The following is a 26598-nucleotide window of genomic DNA, read 5'->3' on the forward strand; positions in this document are numbered from 1 at the left end:
GAGTTGGACATGACTGAGCAACTTTTACTTCAGTTTACTTTAAGGTATACAACATAATGAAGTTATTATCACAATAAGTTTAGTGAATATCCATCATCTCATATGTATACGAAATTAACAAAATAGAAGAAAAATTTTCTTGTGATGAGAACTTTTAGGATTTACTTTCTTACCAACTTTCATATATTACATAATATAACATACATCAGTGTTGCTTATATTTATCGTGTTTTACGTTACATCCTAATATTTATCTTATAACTGGATGTTTGTACCTTTCAACTGCCTTCATCCACTTCCCTCATGCCACTGCCTCCTGGACTTTATTTTAAATGGGGTTTCTTTAATTTATTTTCACATTTGCTTTAGAGGGTTTCACCAAAAGTTTTTTTAACCTGAAGTGGGGAAGAAAAATCTGTCATTGTCAATTTATAGGTTAAGAAACTGACTAGAAAAGCCCTGAGCACCCAGGTGACCTGGCTTCCAGCAGAGTGCTGCTCTCTGCCTCTCCAGTGATCAGATGAATGTTGAACTTAATGCGCGGTTGTTCCTTGACCTTGGCACAATAAATCCCTGCTGCTAAGTCGCTTCAGTCGTGTCAGACTCTGTGCGACCCCATAGGCGGCAGCCCACCAGGCTCCCCCTGTCCCTGGGATTCTCCAGGCAAGAACGCTGGAGTGGGTTGCCATTTTCTTCTCCAATGTATGAAAGGAAAAGTGAAAGTGAAGTCGCTCAGTCAAGTCTGACTCTTAGCGACCCCATGGACTGCAGCCTACCAGGCTCCTCCGTCCATGGGATTTTCCAGGCAAGAGTAATGGAGTGGGTTGCCATTGCCTTCTCCATTAAAGCCCTGGGGAACTTTAAAAACTATCAATACCCAAGCTGCTGCCTAGACTTATTAAATCAGGAACTCAGGTTCCCTGGAAGACCCCAGAAACAGCAGTTTGTAAAAGTGCTCAGACAATTCCCAAGTGCAAACCAAGGAGAGAAGTACAGATTTAATCAACCCCTTCTCCAAACGTGAGGGCTTCCCCAGGTGGCGCATGTGGTAAAGAACTCGCCTACCAGTGCCGGAGACAGAAGAGACAGGGGTAGGATCCCTCAGCTGAGAAGATCCCCTGGAGGAGGGCATGGCAACCCACTCCAGTATTCTTGCCTGGAGAACCCCCAATGGAGGAAGGATCCTGGCGGGCTACATACAGGCCATAGGGTCGCAGAGTCAGACAGGAATGAAGCGACCTAGCAGGGCACGCTAGGTGATATACTCCAAACGTGATATTCAGTTCAGTCGCTCAGTCGTGTCCGACTCTTTGCGACCCCATGGATTGCAGCACGCCAGGCCTCCCTGTCCATCACCAACTCCCAGAGCTTGCTCAAACTCATGTCCATCCAGTCGGTGATGCCATCCAATCATCTCAGCCTCTGTCGTCCCTTCTCCTCCCGCCTTCAATCTTTCCCAGCATCAGGGTCTTTTCCAATGAGCCAGTTCTTCGCATCAGGTGGTCAAAGTATTGGAGTTTCAGCTTCAACATCAGTCCTTCCAATGAATATTCAGGATTGATTTCCTTTAGGATTGATTATCCAAATGTGATACGTTCAACAGTGATTTGATACATTACCCTTATTTTCACTTTGTAGATATATGTAAATATATACACATAGAGACATACTGACGTACACAAACAGTATGTACTAAATCAAAAACAAAGGCAATGAGAATGTTTACACTCATTCAGGTGAGGAAATTCTCCTCAAATCAGAGAGCCGGTCTAATGACGAAATCGGACCTTCTGTGACTTGACCCCGCCCCCGAATGTTGTGTGGCAGCCTAGAGCCATAGACCCCGGCTGCTCTCGGAGACTTCCGGGTCTCGCTCCGCCCTCGCCCCGCCCCGCCCGGCCCCGGCAAAGCCCCCGCCCCACGAAAGGCCCCGCCCCTCAGGCCCGCTAGGCCCCGGCCTTCTCCCCCCGCAGGCCCAGGCCCGCCCGCCCCCGGCCTGTCCAAGATGGAGGGCTCTCCGCGGGCGCCCCTCGCTCTCCGGCTGCTCTTCTTCGCGGCCCTACCGGCCACCGGGTGGCTGACGACCGGCACCCTTGAGCCGCCGCTCCTGCCGCCAGCCCCGAAGGTAGGGCTAGGCGGGCGCGACTCGGCCGGGATCCTGGGGGAGAAGCCCGGGCCGGAGACTTGGGACGGCAGCGTCTGCATCGACGCCTTCCACCTCCCTGCGGGCAGGCCGTGGACTGGGGGTCGGGCTCCCAAAGGGCTGGGAGTGGTGGGGAGAAGCACCCAAGGAAACGGGGGCGACAGGGGACGAGGGAGGCGAGAGAGTGAAAGGGAATCTTTAACGTGTGGTTAAGCCCGGCGCAGCGAAACTGCTTGTTGCCGTAGTCTCGGCTGTTGCCGTCCTGACGGGCGTTTGCCGTCGAAAGTCGCCGATCACAGCCTTTTGTCATGGCGCCTTCTTGGGGTAGAGCCGGGCTCTGGGGCGAGGCAGTGTTTATGTGCTGGGGAAACGTGGAAGTTGCTCAACGAGAGAGCGAGGGCGTTTCCAGGCCACCTGTCTGCTCCGGCGGGCGGCGGGAAGGAATGCCTGCCGCCGGCGCGCGGGGCTCCAGGTGCGCGCAAGCCGGGTGCCTGGGGGCCTCAGAGGCGGAGGACGGAAGACCCAGCGCTGACCCTGCCGGCCTGCCTTTAGCGGGCGGTGGTAGAGGAGCCGGTCTCTAAGCGCGCTGGGGCCAGGCGCGCCAGCATCCGCTGGGAACCTGGTAGAAACGCTCCAATCAAAAGCACCAGGGTGAGGACCCAGCAGAGCGTTCCAGCAAGCTCTCCATCCAGGTGACCTCGAGGTGGGCTGAAGTTTGCGCATCACCGCGTGCTTGTACTGAAGGATGACTGACTGGGTCTTACTGCTTTTGCCGGGGTAGGGGGGAACTCTCACTGTCCTTAACCAGTATTTGCCACTCAGCCGTTGGATTTGTGATAGGGGGAAAGTCTGAAGACTTCACAATGCGATTTTCCCAGAATGAAGATAAACGACGTAGGTGCACCTTTTCTTACTAATCAAGACCTGGACACCCAGCACTCAGGGGTGACTGACACCGTAAATGCCCCTGTTGTACTTTCACTGTTTTAAGAGTTTCGGCGTTACCTTCCTGGCTACGAAATTAATAGCGTACCTCGGTTTCAGTTCTCTTGGGACATTCCAAGAAGCCACACCATCCCAAGCTCTAAAAACCACTTATATCCGAAGTGGACCACAGTTGCAGCTGTTCAAAAATACAAATATGAGATCGAGACCAAATTAAAATGAAGTAATTCCTAGAGTCCTGGAGATAGAGTCATTGGTTACCCCTTTTCCAGACTTTAGAGATTTATCATAGTTATTTATGAATCCCAAAGACCTTTGAGTCTATTCCTGTTAGATGCTTGCCTTTAGACTGCAGGCTGATAGTACACCATACTGTGGGTTCTTAGTGAGTTGTTCATTTCAGTTCTCCTTATGATTTCTGTCTGCTTTTGGAAAGTCCAGATCGACACTTATTTCGTTGGTTAAATGAATGCTCTGCAACTGGGAGGAGAATCTCATTCCTTGGAAGGTGTATGTGGGAAGCTGAGGCTCTGAATCTAAACATTTTTCAAAGTTGTATTGTGAAAATGTTCAAAGGTACAGAATATTTGAAAGAGTTTTAGAGTGGTCGTGCATATTTGATAGGAGTTTTTCTGTTGACTTTTGTGCAGCAATGGTGTGTTTGAACTCTCCGCATCACGGTAACCACTGGACTACTGTGGTTATTGAGTATTTGAAATGTCGCCCGTGTGATTGAGGAACTGAGTTTTTAACATGTTGTTTAGTTTTGATTAAATGTAAATAGTCACATTGTGGTAAGTGAATACCATATTGAATAATGCCAACTCAGCTGACCATTTGTATTAAGTGTCTGTCTACAATGCGGGAGACCCGGGTTCGATCCTTGGGTCAGGAAGATCCCCTGGAGAAAGGAAATGGCAATCTACTCCAGTTGTACTATTGCCTGGAAAATCCCATGGACAGAGGAGCCTGGTAGGCTACAGTCCATGGGGTTGCAAAGAGTCGGACACGACTGAGCAACTTCACTTATCACACATGTTTTCATTTGTTTATCTTCGTATCCCGCCTGACCTAAATGTAAGAAAATTGGTTGAAATCAGGAAAATTCTCTGTGTATGTCTTCAGTCACTCAGCTTTATTGGATTGTAAGCATTTTTGTTTTGTTTACATATGTAAGTTGTCAGATGTTGAGGTTACACAGATTGTGAAGTAATAAAAATTTTTTTACAGTTCATTCTTCTGATAATGAAATGACTTGGTCACCAAAGAGAGGGAGGCAGCCAGAGGATGCTTCTTTTCTTATATGTGTAAATATTTATTTCTTATATGTGTAAATATTTATTTCATTTATTCCCCTTAGACTTACTTTAAATCAGGTATCTATTACTTTTGTTCTTAGGAAGCCATTTTGTCCCAGGTGGGCGATTGTGAGTGACGGAATCAGAGGAGAATTGAAAATGAGTGGGGAGAGACTTCAGTTCTGCCACCCTTTTCTAAGTGTACACTGCCCTGGCTGACGAGCCTGTACTTCCAGTTCCATCAGAGGCTCTTGGAAAGAACAAGAAATATGACCTGGCTCTGAACTTTGGGTTAGGAGGCAGGAAGGCATGAGAGTCTCTCCTGATGTGAAATCATTCAAGAAGATCCAGAAGCATGTAATTGGAGGTGGCCCTCTGGAAAATGCAGTCTGCTCGTGCCTGCTCATTGTCTTTCCCAAAGACAGTGGGCCCAGTTCTACTGAGCAAGTGATGTATGTACGTGCAGTAAATGGCTCACAATATAGGGTATGCTCTGTACTGAAAGGCAGAAGCTTTAAAAAGTTTTCTCAGAAGAGCATCACTGGAGGCTTATCTCCAGACTGTTAGAAGAACAGTACTCTACAGTTTTCAAATAGATTGTCTAGTTTGGAAAGAATGAATTCTTGACTGAAATTTGGGCATAAAACAATACAGCTAGCAACTTGATGGTTTACTGAATGTTAGTTTGTTCTAAGAGATGAGTTCACTTGTTCTAACCCACACTTAATTCTAGATAAGGATGGGCCAGGAGGAAACTGGGCTGGAGCTGAGGAATCACTAGTCCTAAAGCTTCCTGGGCTCCTCTGGGAGTTGGGAAGTAGACCAAAGTCATCCTGAATAGATGGTATGGACTTACATGTTAGTATCCTCTTTATCAAGTTGTCCCAGGAATCAAACTCAGCCCATAAAAGCGCTGTTTCAGTCTCTCATTTGTTAGAAATATATACAGTATTGGGGTTGCTCATGGTGCCAAGAAATACACTGGTATGTTAGTTTGATGTTTATGAATAATTTTTCTCTTTGAAAATTAAGAATACTCCCTCAAGGTATTCAAGAAGAGTCGTCTTTTTATTCTAGGATAACAACGTCTGTGAATACACTTAGGAGAGAATTTCGTTTACAGATAACAAATTATAGTTCCTGTGACCCTGAATACTTAAAATAGTGCTTTCTTCTGTGTAGTAAGCATCTCATGAATAAACTTAAATATTTGAGTAGACTGTCTTTGAGCATACCATGAGAGGCACTGAAACTGTGCACCCCAAGTCCTTGTCCATGCGTATTAGAAGACACCTTTAAGAAGGATAAGAGCAAGTTTGTATGTGAAAACAATAAAGTTGGAAACATTTGATGTCTGCTCTCAAAGGAACAAATAAATAAATTGATGGTATATTACACAATGCTGTTAAAAAAAAAAGTGTCTATGTCTGCCCACATAACTGTTTTAAATGAAAGAAGTTCCAGAAGAATACGTGCAATATCATTCCCTTATAAAGTTCGGGAACACATAAGACTAAACAATAGGTTGTTTAGAGGAAGTGAACATAGGGAGTTAAACTGTAAAGGAAAGCAAGGAGTGTTAACATGGAAGACAGTATAGGGATTCCTTCTGAGGGGCAGTGGGAAATGTGACAGAAAGGATCATGCAAGGGACTTAGAAGATATGAATGACATTTTAGTTTTGCCCCTGGGTATGAGATACATGGGAGAAGGCAATGGCACCCCACTCCAGTACTCTTGCCTGGGAAATCCCATGGGTGGAGGAGCCTGGTAGGCTACAGTCCATGGGGTCGCTAAGAGTTGGACATGACTGAGCAACTTGATTTTCACTTTTCACTTTCATGCATTGGAGAAGGAAATGGCAAGCCACTCCAGTGTTCTTGCCTGGAGAATCCCAGGGACGGGGGAGCCTGGTGGGCTGCCATCTATGGGGTCGCACAGAGTCGGACACAACTGAAGCGACTTAGCAGCAGCAGGAGATACATGAGTGTTTATCTTTTCTTTTAAACTTTATATTTGCATATTACATGCTCAGATACATGATATATTTCATATTAATGGATAAATGGATTAATGGAAAAACTGAAATTGTGAATAATGGCATTTAAAAGGCTGTAGAGGGAATTCCCTGGTGTTCTAGCAGTTAAGATTCAATGTTTTCACTGCTGGGGTCCTGGGTTCCATCCCTGGTTTGGGAACTAAGATCCTGAAAGCCACCCCCTACACACACACAAAAGAGCTGTAAAAATGAAACTGATGAATTGTGGTGTTTTTTTTTTTTTCCTGATAAGTTTTTTTAACAGTGTTCTTTAAATGTAGTCATATGCGATCATACAGTAAGTATAACTGAGGAAGAAGAGAATGAACTGAGTTACTCGTGGTTCAGCAGATGCATACCTACCTGATCTATGTATTTATTTTGCAGGACAGCCTCAGAATTAATGTAACCACCCTGGAGGATGGGGAGGTGTCTAAAGAACAGGTGTGTCTTTGTTATGCTTTCATTATATCACTTAGCTAAGTATCATGCAGACTATTTTATTTTTTATCTATATACCTCATTTAGTTAGATACAGTATTTTTGACATGAAGTTTGTCATCATTTGTAAACCATTGGAATTAATGTATATGCTGCTTTATTTTAAGGTTGTTCTTAACATAACCTATGAGAGTGGACAGGTATATGTAAATGACTTCCCTGTAAATAGTGGTGTAACCCGAATAAGCTGTCAGACTTTGATAGGTAAGTACTGCTAAATTATTTCCGTAATTGTTCTGTGTTTTTAATAACACCAAATAAGTGAAACACAATTCTTTGATGTTATTTATTTCCATTTTAAATTAATAATATACATCATTACTAGAGTGTATGATAACACTAATGGATTTAAAACTCTTCTCCTACTTAATATTGGTTATTTCTGGCATTTTCACACATTCTCTATCATGGCATTGATATTGCTCGGAACTGCATGTCTGGTAGGTTAATAACAATGTGAGAATGTGCCTAGAGGTAGTAAATAGGGATTTACAAGCAAGGCAAAATCTCTTCACATTTTTAAAAAGCAAAGAGAAAAGTGAATTGTCTTTCTGATTCGTCTACCTTTATGTCTGTTTTACATTTTCCTTTTTAACCTTTTAAAATCTTGAGTTGGTTAAAGACAAGCAAACATGTTACATTGGAATATACCCATTGTTTGAATGAGATAAAGAATATGAGAAATTGGTATAGTATTCCTGTTACCTATTTTAATATACAGATTTAAGGCAGTAAATATTTCTCTGAGCACTTGTGTCCTATACTTAATTCATTGTGTGTCTTTATTATCATTCCATTCATGTTTTCCAGTTATTTATTGTGATATTTCCTTGTCCTAGGAGTCATTTTGAAGTATATTGCTTAATTTTCAAACACTGAGGGATTTTTTTTTCTTTTTTACTGATTCCATCTATCATCAGAGATGTAGCTATATAATTTTACCCCTTTGAATTTAGAGACTTGCTGTATAGCTTAACATATGGCCAGTTTTAATAAATGTTGCTTCCTATTTGTATTTGAAAAGAAAGTTAATCATGTAATTAGTTGGATATGATGTTCTATATCTCTCAGTCTTTTATGGATTTCTGATTTTTTTTTTGTTTGCTTGCCCTATGAATTACTGAGAATGGTATGTTAAAATCTGCACTATGAACATTTGTCTGTTCTTTCAGTTTTGTCAGTTTTTGCTTTGTGTATTTTGACATACAGTATTACTAAATCCATGCAGATTTAGAGCTGTTATGTCTTCTGGTGAATCCACTCTTTTGTCATTATAATATGTCCTTATTTATCTCTAGTGATATTCTTGCCTTAAAATCAGCTTTATTTAAATATATTATTTTACCAGTAACTGCTTTTTGGCTGGGCATGGAGGAGGGTGGTGGATTGTTTAGTGGTGTGTTTCCATTTTTTTTCAGTCTTCCTGGGTCCTTATAATTAAGGTGAATGTCTTACAAGCAGCATATACTTGTGGTTTCTTTCTTTTTTTAAAATTCAGGCTATCATTCTGTCTTTAATTGGAATTTTAATTTACTTACATTAATGTAATAAGTGATATATTTCGATTTAGTCTATATTAATTGTTTTCTATCTGTGTCTTATCTGTTCTGTTTCTTTTTTTCTTTTTTTTCTCCTCTTCTGGGTTATTTACTTTTTGTTTCATTGTCCCCCTCTATCTTGTTGGTTTTTATATTATGTTACTGTTTTAATGGTTACCCTTGAGATGAGTAAACCCATACTTTTATCATTTCCCAACCACTGCAGGAATCTTAGAACACTTAAACTCCATTTATTCTCTTTCTGCTTTAAAAATTTTTTGATCAATTTAATTTTTATTTTTTTAGCCTTGTGCCTTGAGCGATCTTAGTTCCCTGACCAGCGGTTGAATCTGGGCCATGGCAATGAAAGCCCCAGGTCCTAACCACCAGACCACCAGGGAATTCCTCCCCCCGCTGCTTTTGTGTTGCTATTTTCATGAATTTTAGCTCTTTGGGTTCCTAAACCCTGAGCACCGTAAGTTGTTCCGAGTGTTCTCCTGGAGCCAGTGTTCTTTTGTGCTAACCCTCACAGTTACTCTTTGGATCGCTTTTCATTCCTTCCTGAATATCTGTGTTCCGCTCTGGAGTTCTTTTTCCTCTACCTGAAGAATTCTGCTTCGTATTTTTTCAGTGCAGATTTCAGTGTCTATGTGTGCGTTGATGTTTTTACATGTTTTCTGTAGTTCTCAGTGAGAGAGTTGGTGTACTGCAAGTTAATCCGTCATAGCGAGGAAAAGAAGTGCCATTACTGGCTTGAAGAACATTCCACTGATGTTGTATGTATTAGGAATTTGATGTGGGGCGCAGTCTGCCTGCTTTATTTCTTACAGTCATCTTTCTAATCATCCCAGTTGCATTGAGTTTATTTCCTTGAAAGCTGAAGTAAAAGCCTGTCTTATCATTTTATAGGAATCTTTAAAACATTGAATGCAACTACAGCAAGGGTCTTCTATCCTTGATTCTTAAAAAAAAAATTCTTCTTTGTAGATGTATTAGTTATATTGCTGGTTAACAGTTTAACCCAAATGTCGTAGCCTGTGACACTACTGTCTCCTAGTTCCTGTAGGTCATAAATTTGAGCTTGGCTTAGCTGGGTCCTCTGACTCTGGCTCAGCTGGGAAAGGTCGGCTTCCTAGCACCTGCGGTTCTTGATAGGATTCATTTCCTTGTGAATTGTTCCTTGCAGGATGTTAGCTGGAGTCCATCCTTCATGTTCTTGCCACGTGGGCCTCTCTGTAGAGCATTTCACAACATGGCAGCTGGCTTTATCAGAGAACAAGAGAGACTGTCAGGGAGAGAACACACTAGCAAGACACCAGTCACATTCTTTATAATCTAATCACACAAGTGACATTCCAGCACGTTCGCTGTGTTCTCTTTGTTCGAAACAAGTGTCTAGGTCCAGCTCGCACTCCGTGGACGGCAGTTACAAAGGGGCAGGAAGGCTGGAGGGGCAAGAGTCCTTGAGAGCCATTTTGGAAAGCGGTCTCCCTCAGTAGAGAAAGTCAGCATATAGAGGGCTCTTGTTGTTACTAGTTTTATTCTGTAGCAGCCATTACAGATTTGGAGGAAGAGTCATATGCATCAGTACTCTCTGATGTATTGACATGACTGCCTTTTCTCATCTGTTGAGTCTCTGTTCTAGTGACTGGCCTTTGGGCATATGAGTAGGCTGATGAGCAGCCTACCGTCCCTGAGGGAGACCACTGGGTAAACAGGGAAAGCATTGAAATGGACCACGAGAGAGGGGAAGCTTTCCAGATGGAAGCTCAGAGGATGTGAGGGAGGTTAGGCAGATGAGAGAGAGGGCACCGTAATGAGCCTGAAAAAGAAGGACCAGGCAGAGAACCACCAGCAAGGTCATGGGGTGCCCCTGAAGGCGTCTAGCAAGGACACTGCATAATGAAAACCATGTGATGGTGAGATTAATCTGGCACCATCCTGTGAATGGTTGAAGAGGGAGGATTACAGAAGGGGAGAATCAGTTCAGTTCAGTTCAGTCGCTCAGTCATGTCCGACTCTTTGCGACCCCATGAATCGCAGCACGCCAGGCCTCCCTGTCCATCACCAACTCCTGGAGTTCACTCAGACTCATGTCCATCGAAGCGGTGACACCATCCATCCATCTCATCCTCTGTTGTCCCCTTCTCCTCCTGTCCCCAATCCCTCCCAGCATCAGAGTCTTTTCCAGTGAGTCAACTCTTCGCATGAGTTGGCCAAAGTACTGCAGTTTCAGCTTTAGCATCATTCCCTCCAAAGAAATCCCAGGGCTGATCTCCTTCAGAATGGACTGGTTGGATCTCCTTGCAGTCCAAGGGACTCTCAAGAGTCTTCTCCAACACCACAGTCCAAAAGCATCAATTCTTCGGCTCTCAGCTTTCTTCACAGTCCAACTCTCACATCCATACATGACTACTGGAAAAACCATAGCCTTGACTAGACGGACGTAATGTCTCTGCTTTTTAATATGCTGCCTAGGTTGGTCATAATTTTCCTGCAGTCACCATCTGCAGTGATTTTGGAGCCTAAAAAAATGAAGGCTGACACTGTTTCCACTGTTTCCCCATCTATTTCCCATGAAGTGATGGGATCAGATGCCATGATCTTTGTTTTCTGAATGTTGAGCATTAAGCCAAGTTTTTCACTCTCCACTTTCACTTTCATCAAGAGGCTTTTTAATTCCTCTTCACTTTCTGCCATAAGGGTGGTGTCATCTGCATATCTGAGGTGATTGATGTTTCTCCCGGCAATCTTGATTCCAGCTTGTGCTTCCTCCATCCCAGCGTTTCTCATGATGTACTCTGCACAGAAGTTAAATAAGCAGGGTGACAATATACAGCCTTGATGGACTCTTTTTCCTATTTGGAACCAGTCTGTTTTTCCATGTCCAGTTCTAACTGTTGCTTCCTGACCTGCATATAGGTTTCTCAAGAGGCAGGTCAGGTGGTCTGTATTCCCATCTCTTGAAGAATTTTCCACAGTTTATTGTGATCCACACAGTCAAAGGCTTTGGCCTAGTCAATAAAGCAGAAATAGATGTTTTTCTGGAGCTCTCTTGCTTTTTCCATGATCCAGTGGAGGTTGGCAATTTGATCTCTGGTTCCTCTGCCTTTTCTAACACCAACTTAAACATCTGGAAGTTCACGGTTCACGTTTTGCTGAAGCCTGGCTTGGAGAATTTTGAGCATTACTTTACTAGGATGTGAGATGAGTGCCATCGTGCAGTAGTTTGAGCATTCTTTGGCATTGCCTTTCTTTGGGATTGGCATGAAAACTGACCTTTTCCAGTCCTGTGGCCATTGCTGAGTTTTTCAAATTTGCTGGCATATTGAGTACAGCACTTTCACAGCATCATCTTTCAGGGTTTGAAATAGCTCAACTGGAATTCCATCACCTCCTCTAGCTTTGTTTGTAGTGAATGCTTTCTAAGGCCCACTTGAGTTCACATTACAGGATGTCTGGCTCTAGGTGAGTGATCACACACCATTGTGATTATCTTGGTCATGAAGCTGTTTTTTGTACAGTTCTTCCGTGTATTCTTGCCACCTCTTCTTAATATCTTCTGCTTCCGTTAGGTCCATACCATTTCTGTCCTTTATCGAGCCCATCTTTGCATGAAATGTTCCCTTGGTATCTCTAATTTTCTTGAAGAGATCTCTAGTGTTTCCCATTCTGTTGTTTTCCTCTGTTTCTTTGCATTGATCGCTGAGTAAGGCTTTCTTATCTCTCCTTGCTATTCTTTTGGAACTCTGCATTCAGATGCTTATATCTTTCCTTTTCTCCTTTGCTTTTCACTTTTCTTCTTTTCACAGCTATTTGTAAGGCCTCCCCAGACACTTATTTTGCGTTTTTGCATTTCTTTTCCATGGGGATGGTCTTGATCCCTGTCTCCTGTACAGTGTCACGAACCTCATTCCATAGTTCATCAGGCACTCTATCTATCAGATCTAGGCCCTTAAATTTATTTCTCACTTCCACTGTATAATCATAAGGGATTTGATTTAGGTCATACCTGAATGGTCTGGTGGTTTTTCCTACTTTCTTCAATTTAAGTCTGAATTTGGCAATGAGGAGTTCATAATCTGAGCCCCAGTCAGGTCCTGGTCTTGTTTTTGTTGACTGTATAGAGCTTCTCCATCTTTGGCTGCAAAGAATATAATCAATCTGATTTCAGTGTTGACCACTGGTGATGTCCATGTGTAGAGTCTTTTCTTGTGTTGTTGGAAGAGGGTGTTTGTATGACCAGTGCGTTCTCTTGGCAGATCTCTATTAGTCTTTGCCCTGCTTCATTCCATGTTCCAAGGCCAAATTTGCCTATTACTCCAGGTGTTTCTTGACTTCCTACTTTTGCATTCCAGTTCCATATAAAAAAAAGACATCTTTTATGGGTGTTAGTTCTAAAAGGTCTTGTAGATCTTCATAGAACTGTTCAGATTCTTCAGCATTACTGGTTGGGGCATAGGCTTGGATTACTTTGATATTGAATGGTTTGCCTTGGAAATGAACAGAGATTCTATGGTTTTTGAGATTGCATCCAAGTACTGAATTTCGGACTCTTTCGTTGACCATGATGGCTACTCCATTTCTTCTGAGGGATTCATGCCCACAGTAGTAGATATAATGGTCATCTGAATTAAATTCACCCACTCCAGTCCATTTTAGTTCGCTGATTCCTAGAATGTCGACGTTCACTCTTGCCATCTCCTGTTTGACCACTTCCAATTTGCCTTGATTCATGGACCTGACATTCCAGGTTCCTATGCAATATTGCTCTTTACAGCATCGGACCTTGCTTCTATCACCAGTCACATCCACAACTGGGTGTTGTTTTTGCTTTGGCTCCATCCCTTCATTCTTTCTGGAGTTATTTCTCCAGTGATCTCCAGTAAGATATTGGGCACCTACTGACCTGGGGAGTTTCTCTGTCATTATCCTATCATTTTGCCTTTTCATGCTGTTCATGGGGTTCTCAAGGCAAGAATACTGAAGTGGTTTGCCATTCCCTTCTCCAGTGGACCATGTTCTGTCAGACCTCTCCACCATGACCCGCCCGTCTTGGGTGACCCCATGTGGCATGGCTTAGTTTCATTGAGTTAGACACGGCTGGGGTCCGTGTGATTAGTTTTCTGTCTGTGTGATTATGGTTTCAGTGCGTCTGCCCTCTGATGCCCTCTGGCAACACCTACCATCTTACTTTGGTTTCTCTTACCTTGGACATGGGGTATCTCTTCACAGCTGCTCTAGCAAAGCGCAGCCACTGCTCCTTACTTTGGAGGAGGGGTATCTCTTCACGGCCGCCCCTCTTGACCTTGAACATAGAGTAGCTCCTCTCGGCTCTCCCCACACAGCCACTACTCCTTGGACGTGGGGTTGCTCCTCTCAGCTGCCCCCCCTAACCTTGGGCATGGGGTAGCTCCTCTCCACCACGCTTCTGCACAGTCCGTGGCAGCCAGCACGCTTCTCTGCTTAAGGGGAGAATAGTTAGGTAAACACGTCAAGAGTAAGTAGCTAATGAACTAGGTGTTGGGTGGGGAGGTAGTGGAGCTGGAAAGGACACATAGGAGAGGTACTTTGGATCTGGAATGGTCAGCTGACTGGCTAGAGGATGAGAGTGAAGGCAAAGGCAGCCTGCTCATTCTCGCCCTTGGTAGTTTGGAAAAGGGGCAGGGGTTTATTAACAGAAACACAGAAGTCAAGGAGGAACAAGTTTGTGAACTTAGATTGAGACCAGGGGTTAGGCCACTTGTTTCTTTATAAAAATGTATGTACCTGTTTAAAAATTACAAATGCTAGTCTGTACCCCCTGAGATTTTAAGACTAGAGTGAGGCTTTCGCATCTATACTGTTCCCAGTTGATTCTGATACATAGTTAGGGTACAGAACCACTAGACCAGGTATTTGTTTCAAATTATGCATTTATAATTCTGAGTGGAATCACTACTTCTCATAGGCTATAGAATAAGAGAGTTGGACTGTGAAGAAGGCTGAGCGCTGAAGAATTGATGCTTTTGAACTGTGGTGTTGGAGAAGACTCTTGAGAGTCCCTTGGACTGCAAGGAGATCCAACCAGTCCATTCTAAAGGAGATCAACCCTGGGATTTCCTTGGAAGGAATGATGCTAAAGCTGAAGCTTCACCTCATGCGAAGAGTTGACTCACTGGAAAAGACTCTGATGCTGGGAGGGATTGGGGACAGGAGGAGAAGGGGACGACAGAGGGTGAGATGGCTGGATGGCATCACGGACTCGATGGACGTGAGTCTCAGTGAACTCTGGGAGATGGTGATGGACAGGGAGGCCTGGCGTGCTGCGATTCATGGGGTCGCAAAGAATTGGACACAACTGAGCGACTGAACTGAACTGAACTGATAGAATAAGAACGTAATGCGTCCTCTCAAGGAACTCGGCCCAGTTGAGACAGGTTTATAAACTAAGAACTACACTGTTAGTGCTTTAAATTTTTTTATAAAAAGGCATGAACTCAGCATTGTAAGGATATGGTATCTAGAACTATTAAGTAGGAGTTTATTAAAGATGTATGGGAGGGGACTTCTCTGGAGATCCAGTTGTTCAGACTTTGCCTTCCAATAAAGGGGGTACAGGTTCAGTCTAGTGGGGGGCTGAGACACCCCATGCCTCACGGCTGAAAACCAAAACACAAAACAGAGGCAATAGTGTAACAAATTCAATAAAGACTTTGAAAATGGTCCACATCAAAAAATAATAAAATTTAAAAACCTAAGGGAGGAGAGTGAGTAACGGAGAGCATGCTGGATCAAGGGAACAGCTCTGTAAAGGCACAGCGTCGGCTTAAACAGCTGAGCCTGCATGCACGATATCCATCTGGGTTCCTTTTTGGCGGATTATTCTCAGCCAGTAACATTGGAGGAACAGAAACAAAATGCTGCTTTTGCCTCAGTTTTATTGGTTTCTAGTATCTTTTTCTATAGCACTCCTTAGCTTTATAAACCAGTTGCAACTGCCACCCTCCAATGCTGCTGGGGTGGGGGTGGGGTTTCTCAGCCAGAAGGAACAGGGCCAATAGCGGATCCCACTCCATCGTTTGTCCACTTCAGTTCAGTTCAGTGGCTCAGTCGTGTCCGACTCTTTGTGACCCCATGAATCGCAGCACGTCAGGCCTCCTGTCCATCCCCAACTCCTGGAGTTCACTCAGACTCACGTCCATCGAGTCCGTGATGCCATCCAGCCATCTCATCCTCTGTTGTCCCCTTCTCCTCCTGCCCCCAGTCCCTCCCAGCATCAAAGTGTTTTCCAATGAGTCAACTCTTTGCATGAGGTGGCCAAAGTACTGGAGTTTCAGCTTTAGCATCATTCCTTCCAAGGAAATCCCAGGGTTGATCTCCTTCAGAATGGACTGGTTGGATCTCCTTGCAGTCCAAGGGACTCTCAAGAGTCTTCTCCAACACCACAGTTAGTGGGGAGTAATTACGGGGCTTTCCCTCCCTCATCTTCATTCCCGCCCTCCCCAGCGATTAACATCCCCAGCGATTGACAAGTTGCTAACTGGGAAAAGGATTGACAAAAACCCTCAAGTGTCCTTACTGCTAGAGTCCTTTCTATCACTGAATTTTGTGAATGAATGAATGGATGGATGAATGAATGTGCTCACCTCTCTAACACTTGAGATCGTCTGTGTCTTCCACCCTGTTGTGTAAACAATTACACCTTACTGGTTCCTCGTAGCCAATCTATGTAAAAGAATAGGAAAGGTGTGGCAAGTTTGAAGTTCCATACAAAATCTGGAAGTCATCAGGCATTTTTCCCTTTAAATGAGTACAAGAATTGTAGAGGTTTGTCAAGTTGTCTTTGTTTTCATAGATCTCAAACATCAATGACGTCAGAAATAAAGAAAGGCAAAGATAATGGTGTACAACTGTCTTGTTCCATGTAAATGTCAACAAAATGATCAAATTCAGTAACTGATTTGGTGGCATTTTTCGTTCAAAGCTATCACTTTTTTTCTTTTTTTAAACAGTGAAGAATGAAAATCTGGAAAACTTGGAGGAAAAAGAATATTTTGGAATTGTCAGTGTAAGGATTTTAGTTCATGAGTGGCCTATGACATCTGGTTCCAGTTTGCAGCTGATTGTTATTCAAGAAGAGGTAGTAGAGATAGATGGAAAACAGGTAAGATAGTGCGCTTGCCGTCTGGGGATTAATTGTAAAGGTTTGTGTTCAGTGTTATGCACACGTTCAGTTATTTATTTCTGACTTGATAAGGAAAGAAGCTACACTAATGTTGCCTGTATCCAATCATTTAGAATTGTCTTACTTGTTTTAGCATTTACCTGCTTAGAATTTGAAGCCTTAATTTGAAAAAAGATCATATTCATACATGTTTATATCCCTTAAAATTGTGATCATTATTAAGTAGAGCAAGTAAGTGAAGAGACTGAATTTGGTTCGTAGCTCTGCTGCCATCTTCTGGCCAGGTCTCTCTTAAGGCAATGGAAGGAAACAGAGCAAACCTCTAATAGTGTGTGCTAAAGTGCACTGTGTGTGATTAGAGATGCAAATTAACTATCTTAAAGAGGAATGCTGTAAATAGGACAAGTTTGTTAGTTTCAGAAATCAGGGAAGAAAATTCAATTTTAGACTCTTACCAGGTTGTGTCACTATTCAAAAGAAACAGTTCAGTTCAGTCACTCAGTCATGACCAACTCTTTGCAACCCCATGAATCGCAGCACGCCAGGCCTCCCTGTCCATCACCAACTCCCGGAGTTCACTCAGACTCACGTCCATCGAGTCAGTGATGCCATCCAGCCATCTCATCCTCTGTCGTCCCCTTCTCCTCCTGTCCCCAATCCCTCCCAGCATCAGAGTCTTTTCCAGAGAGTAAGCTCTTCACATGAGGTGGCCAAAGTACTGGAGCTTCAGCTTTAGCATCATTCCTTCCAAAGAAATCCCAGGGCTGATCTCCTTCAGAATGGACTGGTTGGATCTCCTTTCAGTCCAAGGGACTCTCAAGAGTCTTCTCCAACACCACAGTTCAAACGCATCAATTCTTCGGCGCTCAGCTTTCTTCACAGTCCAACTCTCACATCCATACATGACCACAGGAAAAACCAGAGCCTTGACTAGACGGACCTTTGTTGGCAAAGTAATGTGTCTGCTTTTTAATATGCTATCTAGGTTGGTCATAACTTTCCTTCCAAGGAGTAAGCGTCTTTTAATTTCATGGCTGCAGTCACCATCTACAGTGATTCTGGAGCCCCCCAAAATAAAGTCTGACATTGTTTCCACTGTCTCCCCATCTATTTCCCATGAAGTGATGGGACGAGATGCCATGATCTTCGTTTTCTGAATGTTGAGCTTTAAGCCAAGTTTTTCACTCTCCACTTTCACTTTCATCAAGAGGCTTTTTAGTTCCTCTTCACTTTCTGCCATAAGGGTGGTGTCATCCGCATATCTGAGGTTACTGATATTTCTTCTGGCGATCTTGATTCCAGCTTGTGCTTCTTCCAGTCCAGTGTTTCTCATGATGTACTCTGCATAGAAGTTAAATAAGCAGGGTGACAATATACAGCCTTGACGTATTCCTTTTCCTATTTGGAACCAGTCTGTTGTTCCATGTCCAGTTCTAACTGTTGCTTCCTGACCTGCATATAGGTTTCTCAAGAGGCAGGTCAGGTGGTCTGGTATTCCCACCTCTTTCACAATTTTCCAGTTTATTGTGATCCACTCAGTATAAAGAGTAATTGCTTCTATTTTTTCATAGGCTCAACAAAAGGACATTACTGAAATTGATATTTTAGTTAAGAATCAGGGAATAGTCAGACGTTCAAACTACACCATGCCTTTAGAAGAAAGCATGCTCTACTCGATTTCCCGAGACAGTGACATTCTATTCACCCTTCCCAACCTCTCCAAAAAAGGTACTTTCAAAGACCATTATTTAAAGTATTAAGGAAATGATTTCTTTAATTGGTAACTTCTTCATCATAGTTAATATGTTTGGAAGTAAGCTTCTTTTAAAAATGCTTTATAACATGTATTGCTTTATGTATCCATTTTGTAAAATGTGGTCCGTGCTGATGACAGACGGACATTTTGCTGAAATCATCTAAAAATACATAATAAGAATTTCATTCACTTAAGTTCGTTTAGAAGAGGAAATATCATTTCTTCCACTGAAACACAGAACTTAAAAAATTTGACTTTCTATGTGACAGAATCGTAACTGCCGTAGCTCCCTTCTTATTGTCTTAATTTGAGGTTCCTTTCTGGCATTTAAATCTAAACAATCAAATGTTTCTTTTTCTCCTATGAAAAAAGCAAATGTTCCCACCATCTTAAATGTTACTGGTGTAGAATCCTAGAACTAGTGGGAGAGTCACCAGCACGTTCTTAGCATTTTGGTAACTTGGCTCTTTCTTCTCAGGAGAAGGTGTTAGTTCATTGCAGACCACCAGCCAGTATCTTATCAGGAATGTGGAAACCACTGTAAATGAAGCTCTACCTGGCAAATTACCTGAAACTCCTCTCAGGGCTGAGCCTCCGTCTTCATATAAGGTAAATCAGGTATTTGGGATTATCTTTATGTGTTACAAGCATTTATGGTTATGGTAAAGCAAATAAGTGCTAGCGTTTAAAATGAGGTGGAAACCATGAGAATTGGATCCATGGGACATTGTCAATAATGAACTCATCACTGTTTTAATGTGACATTTTTAGGTATTCCTGTTTTCCTTCTTAGTAACGTATTCAGATGATGATGGTTAAGGCATTAGATTTCAGTTTGTTTGGGGGTCTTTCTCATATCCCCATCGGTCTGTTTATTCTGTGAGTTCATGCGTGCACACATGTACACACATGCACAGTCCCCTCAAGACTTTGTATGGTGAGTTAGCACACTTGGTTGATGATTCTTTGAAGAGGTTCTCGCTGAAGGTTAGGTTAGGATTGCTTGCTGTGGGTTACTGGAGAAACCTGGGTCACTTTTTGAATGCCTGAACTCTGGTGCCCTTACTAATCCTACTCCATCTCTCTCAGAGCAAGGAAGAACAGACTCTTCAGTCCTTGCCATCAAAGCATGCCCAAGTTTCCTCTATCACTGTTGAAGTACGCAGTGAACTCCCCATCACCAACAGGCATCACCGACTTGATGGACATGAGTTTGAGCAAGCTCCACGAGTTGCTGATGGACAGGGAAGCCTGGCTTGCTGCAGTCCATGGGGTCGTAAAGAGTCGGACATGACTGAGCAACTGAACTGAACTCCCCGTAGGGTTCCAAAAGCTACAGATGTCTGTCACTCTTTCCTTCTGTTGTCTTCCAAACACTGGAAACACGTAGCTGACAGGTCCATTCTATATAAGTGGACCAGCCTTCTTGTCATGCATGCTCAGATACTTAGTCACGTCTGACTCTTTGGGACCCCAGGGACTGTAGCCCGCCAGTCCGGCAAGAATAGTGGAGTGGGTTGCCATTTCCTCTACAGGGGATCTTCCTGACCTAGGGATCAAACCCATGTCTCTTAAATCTCCTGCACTGGCAGGTGGATCCTTTACCACTAGTGCCACCTGGGAAGCCCTTTCTAGTTAGACAACATGTATAAATAATTGTAAAGGATAGTAACATGTAACAAACATATATGCCTCTTTTGCTAGAAAATAGTTTTTTAAATTATAAATAACTTTGAGGTACATTAAAAAAATAAGATGGACCCATTTAAAATGTACAGTTTGATTAAGTTTTGACAAGTGTAGACACCAATGTTACCACCATTACAGTCAAGATGTATAAATGTTTATTTCAGTTCAGTCACTCAGTTGTGTCTGACTCTTTGCAACCCCATGAATCGCAGAACGTCAGGCCTCCCTATCCATCACCAGCTCCCGGAGTTCACTCAGACTCCCTTCCCAGCATTAAAGTCTTTTCAGTGAGTCAACTCTTTGCATGAAGTGGCCAAAGTACTGGAGTTTCAGCTTTAGCATCATTCCTTCCAAAGAAATCCCAGGGTTGATCTCCTTCAGAATGGACTGGTTGGATCTCCTTGCAGTCCAAGGGACTCTCAAGAGTCTTCTCCAACACCATAGTTCAAACGCATCAATTCTTCGGTGCTCAGCTTTCTTCACAGTCCAACTCTCACATCCATACATGACTAATGGAAAAACCATAGCCTTGACTAGACAGACCTTTGTTGGCAAAGTAATGTCTCTGCTTTTTAATATGTTATCTAGGTTGGTCATAATTTTCCTTCCAAGGAGTAAGAGTCTTTTAATTTCATGGCTGCAGTCACCATCTGCAGTGATTTTGGAGCCCCCCAAAATAAAGTCTGACACTGTTTCCACTGTTTCCCCATCTATTTCCCGTGGAGTGATGGGACGAGATGCCATGATCTTCGTTTTCTGAATGTTGAGCTTTAAGCCAACTTTTTCACTTTCCTCTTTCACTTTCATCAAGAGGCTTTTTAGTTCCTCTTCACTTTCTGCCATAAGGGTGGTGTCATCTGCATATCTGAGGTGATTGATATTTCTCCCGGCAATCTTGATTCCAGCTTGTGCTTCTTCCAGTCCAGCGTTTCTCATGATGTACTCTGCATAGAAGTTAAATAAGCAGCGTGACATGATACAGCCTTGACGGACTCCTTTTCCTATTTGGAACCAGTCTGTTGTTCCATGTCCAGTTCTAACTGTTGCTTCCTGACCTGCATATACGTTTCTCAAGATTCAGGTCAGGTGGTCTGGTATTCCCATCTCTTGAAGAATTTCCACAGTTTATTGTGATCCACACAGTCAAAGGCTTTGGCCTAGTCAATAAAGCAGAAATAGATGTTTTTGTGGAACTCTCTTGCTTTTTCCATGATCCAGTGGATGTTGGCAATTTGATCTCTGGTTCCTCTGCCTTTTCTAAAACCAGCTTGAACATCAGGAAGTTCACGGTTCATGTTTTGCTGAAGCCTGGCTTGGAGAATTTTGAGCATTACTTTACTAGCATGTGAGATGAGTACAATTGTGCGGTAGTTTGAGCATTCTTTGGCATTGCCTTTCCTTAGGATTGGTGTGAAAACTGACCTTTTCCAGTCCTGTGGCCACTGCTGAGTTTTCCAAATTCGTTGGCATATTGAGTGCAGCACTTTCACAGCATCATCTTTCAGGATTTGAAATAGCTCAACTGGAATTCTATCACCTCCACTAGCATTGTTCGTAGTGATGCTTTCTAAGGCCCACTTGACTTCACATTCCAGGATGTTTGGCTCTAGATGAGTGATCACATCATCATGATTATCTGGGTCGTGAAGATCTTTTTTGTATAGTTCTTCCGTGTATTCTTGCCACCTCTTCTTAATATCTTCTGCTTCTGTTAGGTCCATACCATTTCTGTCCTTTATCGAGCCCATCTTTGCATGAAATGTTCCCTTGGTATCTCTGATTTTCTTGAAGAGATCTCTAGTCTTTCCCATTCTGTTGTTTTCCTCTATTTCTTTGCACTGATTGCTGAAGGCAGCTTTCTTACCTCTTCTTGCTATTCTTTGGAACTCTGCATTCAGATGCTTATATCTTTCCTTTTCTCCTTTGCTTTTCACTTTTCTTCTTTTCACAGCTATTTATAAGGCCTCCCCAGACAGCCATTTTGCGTTTTTGCATTTCTTTTCCATGGGGATGTTCTTGATCCCTGTCTCCTGTACAGTGTCACGAACCTCATTCCATAGTTCATCAGGCACTCTATCTATCAGATCTAGGCCCTTAAGTCTATTTCTCACTTCTACTGTATAATCATAAGGGATTTGATTTAGGTCATACCTGAATGGTCTAGCAGTTTTTCCTACTTTCTTCAATTTAAGTCTGAATTTGGTAATAAGGAGTTCATGATCTGAGCCCCAGTCAGCTCCTGGTCTTGTTTTTGTTGATTGTATAGAGCTTCTCCATCTTTGGCTGCATAGAATATAATCAATCTGATTTCAGTGTTGACCATCTGGTGATGTCCATGTGTAGAGTCTTTTCTTGTGTTGTTGGAAGATGGTGTTTGTATGACCAGTGCGTTCTCTTGGCAAAACTCTCTTAATCTTTACCCTGCTTCATTCTGTATTCCAAGGCCAAATTTGCCTGTTACTCCAGGTGTTTCTTGACTTCCTACTTTTGCATTCCAGTCCCCTATAATGAAAAGGACATTTTTTGGGGGGTGTTAGTTCTAAAAGGTCTTGTAAGTCTTCATAGAACCGTTCAACTTCAGCTTCTTCAGCGTTACTGGTTGGGGCATAGACTTGGATTACTGTGATATTGAATGGTTTGCCTTGGAGACGAACAGAGATCATTCTGTGGTTTTTGAGATTGCATCCAAGTACTGCATTTCGGACTCTTTGTTGACCATGATGGCTACTCCGTTTCTTCTAAGGGATTCCTGCCTGCAGTAGTAGATATAATGGTCATCTGAGTCAAATTCACCCATTCAAGTCCATTTTAGTTTGCTGATTCCTAGAATGTTGACATTCACTCTTGCCATCTTCTGTTTGACCACTTCCAATTTGACTTGATTCATGGACCTGATATTCCAGGTTCCTATGCAATATTGCTCTTTACAGCATCGGACCTTGTTTCTATCACCAGTCACATCCACAGCTGGGTGTTGTTTTTGCTTTGGCTCCATCCCTTCATTCTTTCTGGAGTTATATCTCCACTGATCTCCAGTAGCATATTGGGCACCTACTGACTTGGGGAGTTCCTCTTTCAGTATCCTATCATTTTGCCTCTTTATACTGTTCATGGGGTTCTCAAAGCAAGAATACTAAAGTGGTTTGCCATTCCCTTCTCCAGTGGACCATGTTCTGTCAGACTCTCCACCATCACCCGCCCGTCTTGGGTTAGTATAAATGTTACCATCACCTAAAACTAGAACGTAAGTTTTAAAGTTTCTTAGAGCTCAAGTGAAACTTGCACATCTAATAAAAACTTTTTTTTTTTTTAGGTGATGTGTCAGTGGATGGAAAAGTTCAGAAAAGATCTGTGCAGGTTTTGGAGCAGTATTTTCCCAATATTCTTTATGTTTTTGAATGTCATGGTGGTTGGAATTATAGGAGCAGTTATAGTAATAACCATCTTAAAGGTGCTTTTCCCAGTTTGTGAATACAAGTAAGTATTTCTCATTTTTGATCAACTTTAGTATTCTTAATAATTAAAAAGTAGTTGTATTTACTATAGAGTAGAAAATAGAAAAATTAGGAAGAGTAATAAGACAAGTGGGGGAAAAGGATAATATATCTTTTTTTCTAGCCCATCTTTCAGCTTTAGCAAAATTAACCGACTTTTATTGGATACGTATATAGTCAAGACACCTGTCTTGGGAATTCACATGTGGCTAGGACAGACTGCTGTTTTAGAACTTAATGTACTGGAGAGAAAGGGAACAAGTGTCTATAACAGAAAATGCATTGTGTATAAGAAGAAAGAAATGAAACAAGAGGGCTTCACTATGTATTTTCAACCACAAAGTATCAATTTAAAATGCAGTAAATTTTTGAAGACTAGCAAGGTATTTTAATAACAGGAGAAAGTGAAAGAAAGTAAAAGTGAAGGTCACTCAGTCGTGTCCAATTCTTTGGGATCCCATGGACTGTAAAGAATTCTCCAGGCCAGAATACTGCAGTGGGTAGCCTTTCCCTTCGCTAGGGGATCTTCCCAACCCAGGGATCAAACCCAGGTCTCCTGCATTGCAGGTGAATTCTTTACCAGCTGAGCCACAAGGGAAGCCCAAGAATAATGGAGTGGGTAGTGTATCCCTTCTCCAGCGAATCTTTTAGGTGGATTCTTTACCAGCTGAGCTATGAGTAACAGGAGAAATGCTGTCTAAAGATCTATGGTTGCATGCCAGTGGAGTATGGATTAGAAAGCTGCTTGGGCCTAGTCCTTTTGTCCACTTTGTGCAAATCTAGGACTGTGTATGCCATGGAGATCTATAATTTACCTTGTCATCTCCTACAGTACCAGCTAAGGATCTTCCTCTTACTCCTCCAAACCAATTAGTTTGGTTAAAGTGAACTAACCATCATAAATAAAATGAAGCAAAAATACCTAATCCCAGGTATAGATTTAATTATCATCTCAAAGTAGCCCTGTCTTACTTTAATTTTAATTTTTATATTTCAGAGGAATTCTTCAGTTGGATAAAGTGAATGTTATACCTCTGACAGCCGTCAACTTATATCCAGATGGACCTGAGAAAACAGCAGAAAACCCTGGAGATAAAATGTGTGTTTAGAACACCATCTCAAATCTTGGACTCTGAATTAGCCTAATGGTTCAAATTTGCCACTCAAATATAATTTTCTTTAAGCCATTAAGAATTGGTTTGTACACTAGAGAAATTGCTAAACTCCTAAAGCTGTCTAAAACATGATCTTTAAAGTGACAGTTAAAGTTCACCTTATTCTATAATAGGGCTGCCTGTTCCAGTGGTGAATTATTAAAGAAAATTTAAATGCAATGGAAGAGAAGACGTGTGAAGAAAGTTTGAAACTACCAAGAAAAAAAGGGGCAAGACAAAATGCCATGTGCCAATCCTTTTCAAAGTGCCTTTGTTAAGGAAATTATATACACTTAATTACTATAATATATAAGACTTTTGAAAAGCACTTTATGAAATTCTAATTTAAAAGCTCAAGAACTTAACACTTATTTTTTTATTCAGTAAATGTGCCTTAATATTAAGTATGTGACTCAGTATAAAAATCACTGAAGTGTGTATCATGATTTGATTGTATCCTGTACCAAGACTACTTGGCTTGAATGAACCAGGATTTTAAAATAGTGACATGTTCTCACTCTAAAAATAAACATTTTTTTTTGAAGATAAAAGTACAATATTTTTGGAATAAAATCTTTGCCCATGTGAGTTACTTATAATAGCTCCTTTCACGTAACACTGGCTGAAACCAAGAATCACATCAGTTAATAAGTCTATCAATGTCAAATTAGAACGTGCCTTTGCTCTTGTGGTTCTAAGTATAATCCTGTTTACCCTACGATAATGTTTGGTCTTTTTTTAACCATCACCCATATTGACGTATATTTTACAATATGATCTAGAACATATAATTCTTACCTTTACTCCATGTGATATTTTCTGTTCTATTAAAATTCTTTTTTTTAAAGTTTTTTAAAAAATTGTAACCCATTATTTAAATGGCTTCTTCGGTGGCTCAGTGGTATGGGATCCACCTGCAATGCAGGAGTCGCAGGAAACATGGGTTCGATCCCTGGGTTGGAAAGATCCCATGGAGAAGGGAATGGCAACCCACTGCAGTATATTCCTGCTTGGAGAATTCCATGGACAGAGGGGCCTGGCAGACTACAGTCCATAGGGTTGCAAAGAGTTGGACACGACTGAAGCAGGCATCATTTAAAACACTTTAGAAGGAAATGACTTGATTTTAAAACCACCTTCAATTTTGGCTATAAATAGGTATGTGTAGTGGAAGGATGATAGGTAGTAAAGGAGTCATTTATTCTGCCTAGCTGTTTTTAATAAGGAATAACAGCCCTGTGTAATGTACTATGTCCATCTTCTGGACAAATAATATACAGTTTACAATTTGATCCTAAAGTCACCCAGCAATTGTTTGTTTTTTTATGTCCTTCACTCTCTAAGTTGCTAGAAATCACCAGTTCTAACTTTCAACAATGACAGGGTCTTAGTTCATCCTTTAAGCATAAGCTGGTAGCCTCCTGTGAGGAGAACGGAGGAGGCTTTCACTGGAGGGCGCCGGCGCTGCAGTCAGCAGTTCCCAGCCTGCCTTCTCTCCTTACCTGTGATACCTGAGACCATGGCGAACCACGTGGGCTTCCTGAGGCTCTGTTTTCTATGGTTGGGGTGATACAGAAAGTATTACTTTACAAGGAATTATAAATAGAAATCTTACCTAAAGTTTTATACCATTACTCTTTATTTCATTTATTAGTTTATACTTGTATTATTATTTTAATTACACTTTGCATCCATGAGTAACGGGTTAGTGACTTTAACAGTACAGTGAGCAGCACAAACATCAAGGTAGCAGTGCAGCCTTTTACATGTGGGCAGAATAAAAGGCAGGCAGGCAAGACTATACAGATGTGTGTATATATATATATATATTTTTTTTCTTTTTTCTTTTAAATTGCACAGCAAAATGAAGGGGCC

The 26598-nt window shown here is 42.1% G+C and overlaps 1 protein-coding gene across 5 annotated transcripts; it reads left to right on the forward strand.

The window, feature by feature from the left end:
- The first annotated feature begins 1987 nt into the window (after window positions 1-1987).
- Window positions 1988-25583, forward strand: GINM1 (glycosylated integral membrane protein 1). 5 transcript variants are annotated; one of them, XM_027972543.3, is made up of 10 exons: window positions 1988-2125; window positions 4319-4395; window positions 4488-4842; window positions 6812-6868; window positions 7033-7129; window positions 16458-16609; window positions 18202-18358; window positions 18865-18995; window positions 23389-23552; window positions 24567-25583. In XM_027972543.3, the coding sequence occupies exons 3-10, from the start codon at window positions 4696-4698 to the stop codon at window positions 24676-24678; spliced, it is 1017 nt and encodes a 338-aa protein (XP_027828344.1). In that variant the 5' UTR covers window positions 1988-2125; window positions 4319-4395; window positions 4488-4695; the 3' UTR covers window positions 24679-25583. The 5 variants fall into 5 exon arrangements, with proteins under 5 accessions (XP_027828344.1, XP_042109525.1, XP_027828345.1 ...); XM_060419804.1 differs by having other exon boundaries at window positions 2098-2846; XM_042253591.2 differs by lacking the exon at window positions 4319-4395.
- The last annotated feature ends 1015 nt before the right edge of the window (window positions 25584-26598 follow it).

The sequence above is a fragment of the Ovis aries genome, chromosome 8 (genome assembly GCF_016772045.2).
Source record: "Ovis aries strain OAR_USU_Benz2616 breed Rambouillet chromosome 8, ARS-UI_Ramb_v3.0, whole genome shotgun sequence".
Lineage (NCBI taxonomy): Eukaryota > Metazoa > Chordata > Mammalia > Artiodactyla > Bovidae > Ovis > Ovis aries.

Excerpts from the sequence above, each read along its gene's own strand:
- GINM1 (XM_027972543.3), top strand. The coding sequence starts at position 4,696 with ATGAGAGTCTCTCCTGATGTGAAATCATTCAAGAAGATCCAGAAGCAT. Across the intron at positions 6,869-7,032 it reads GGGAGGTGTCTAAAGAACAG|GTTGTTCTTAACATAACCTA; the intron begins GTGTGTCTTTGT and ends CTTTATTTTAAG. Across the intron at positions 18,996-23,388 it reads AGCCTCCGTCTTCATATAAG|GTGATGTGTCAGTGGATGGA; the intron begins GTAAATCAGGTA and ends TTTTTTTTTTAG.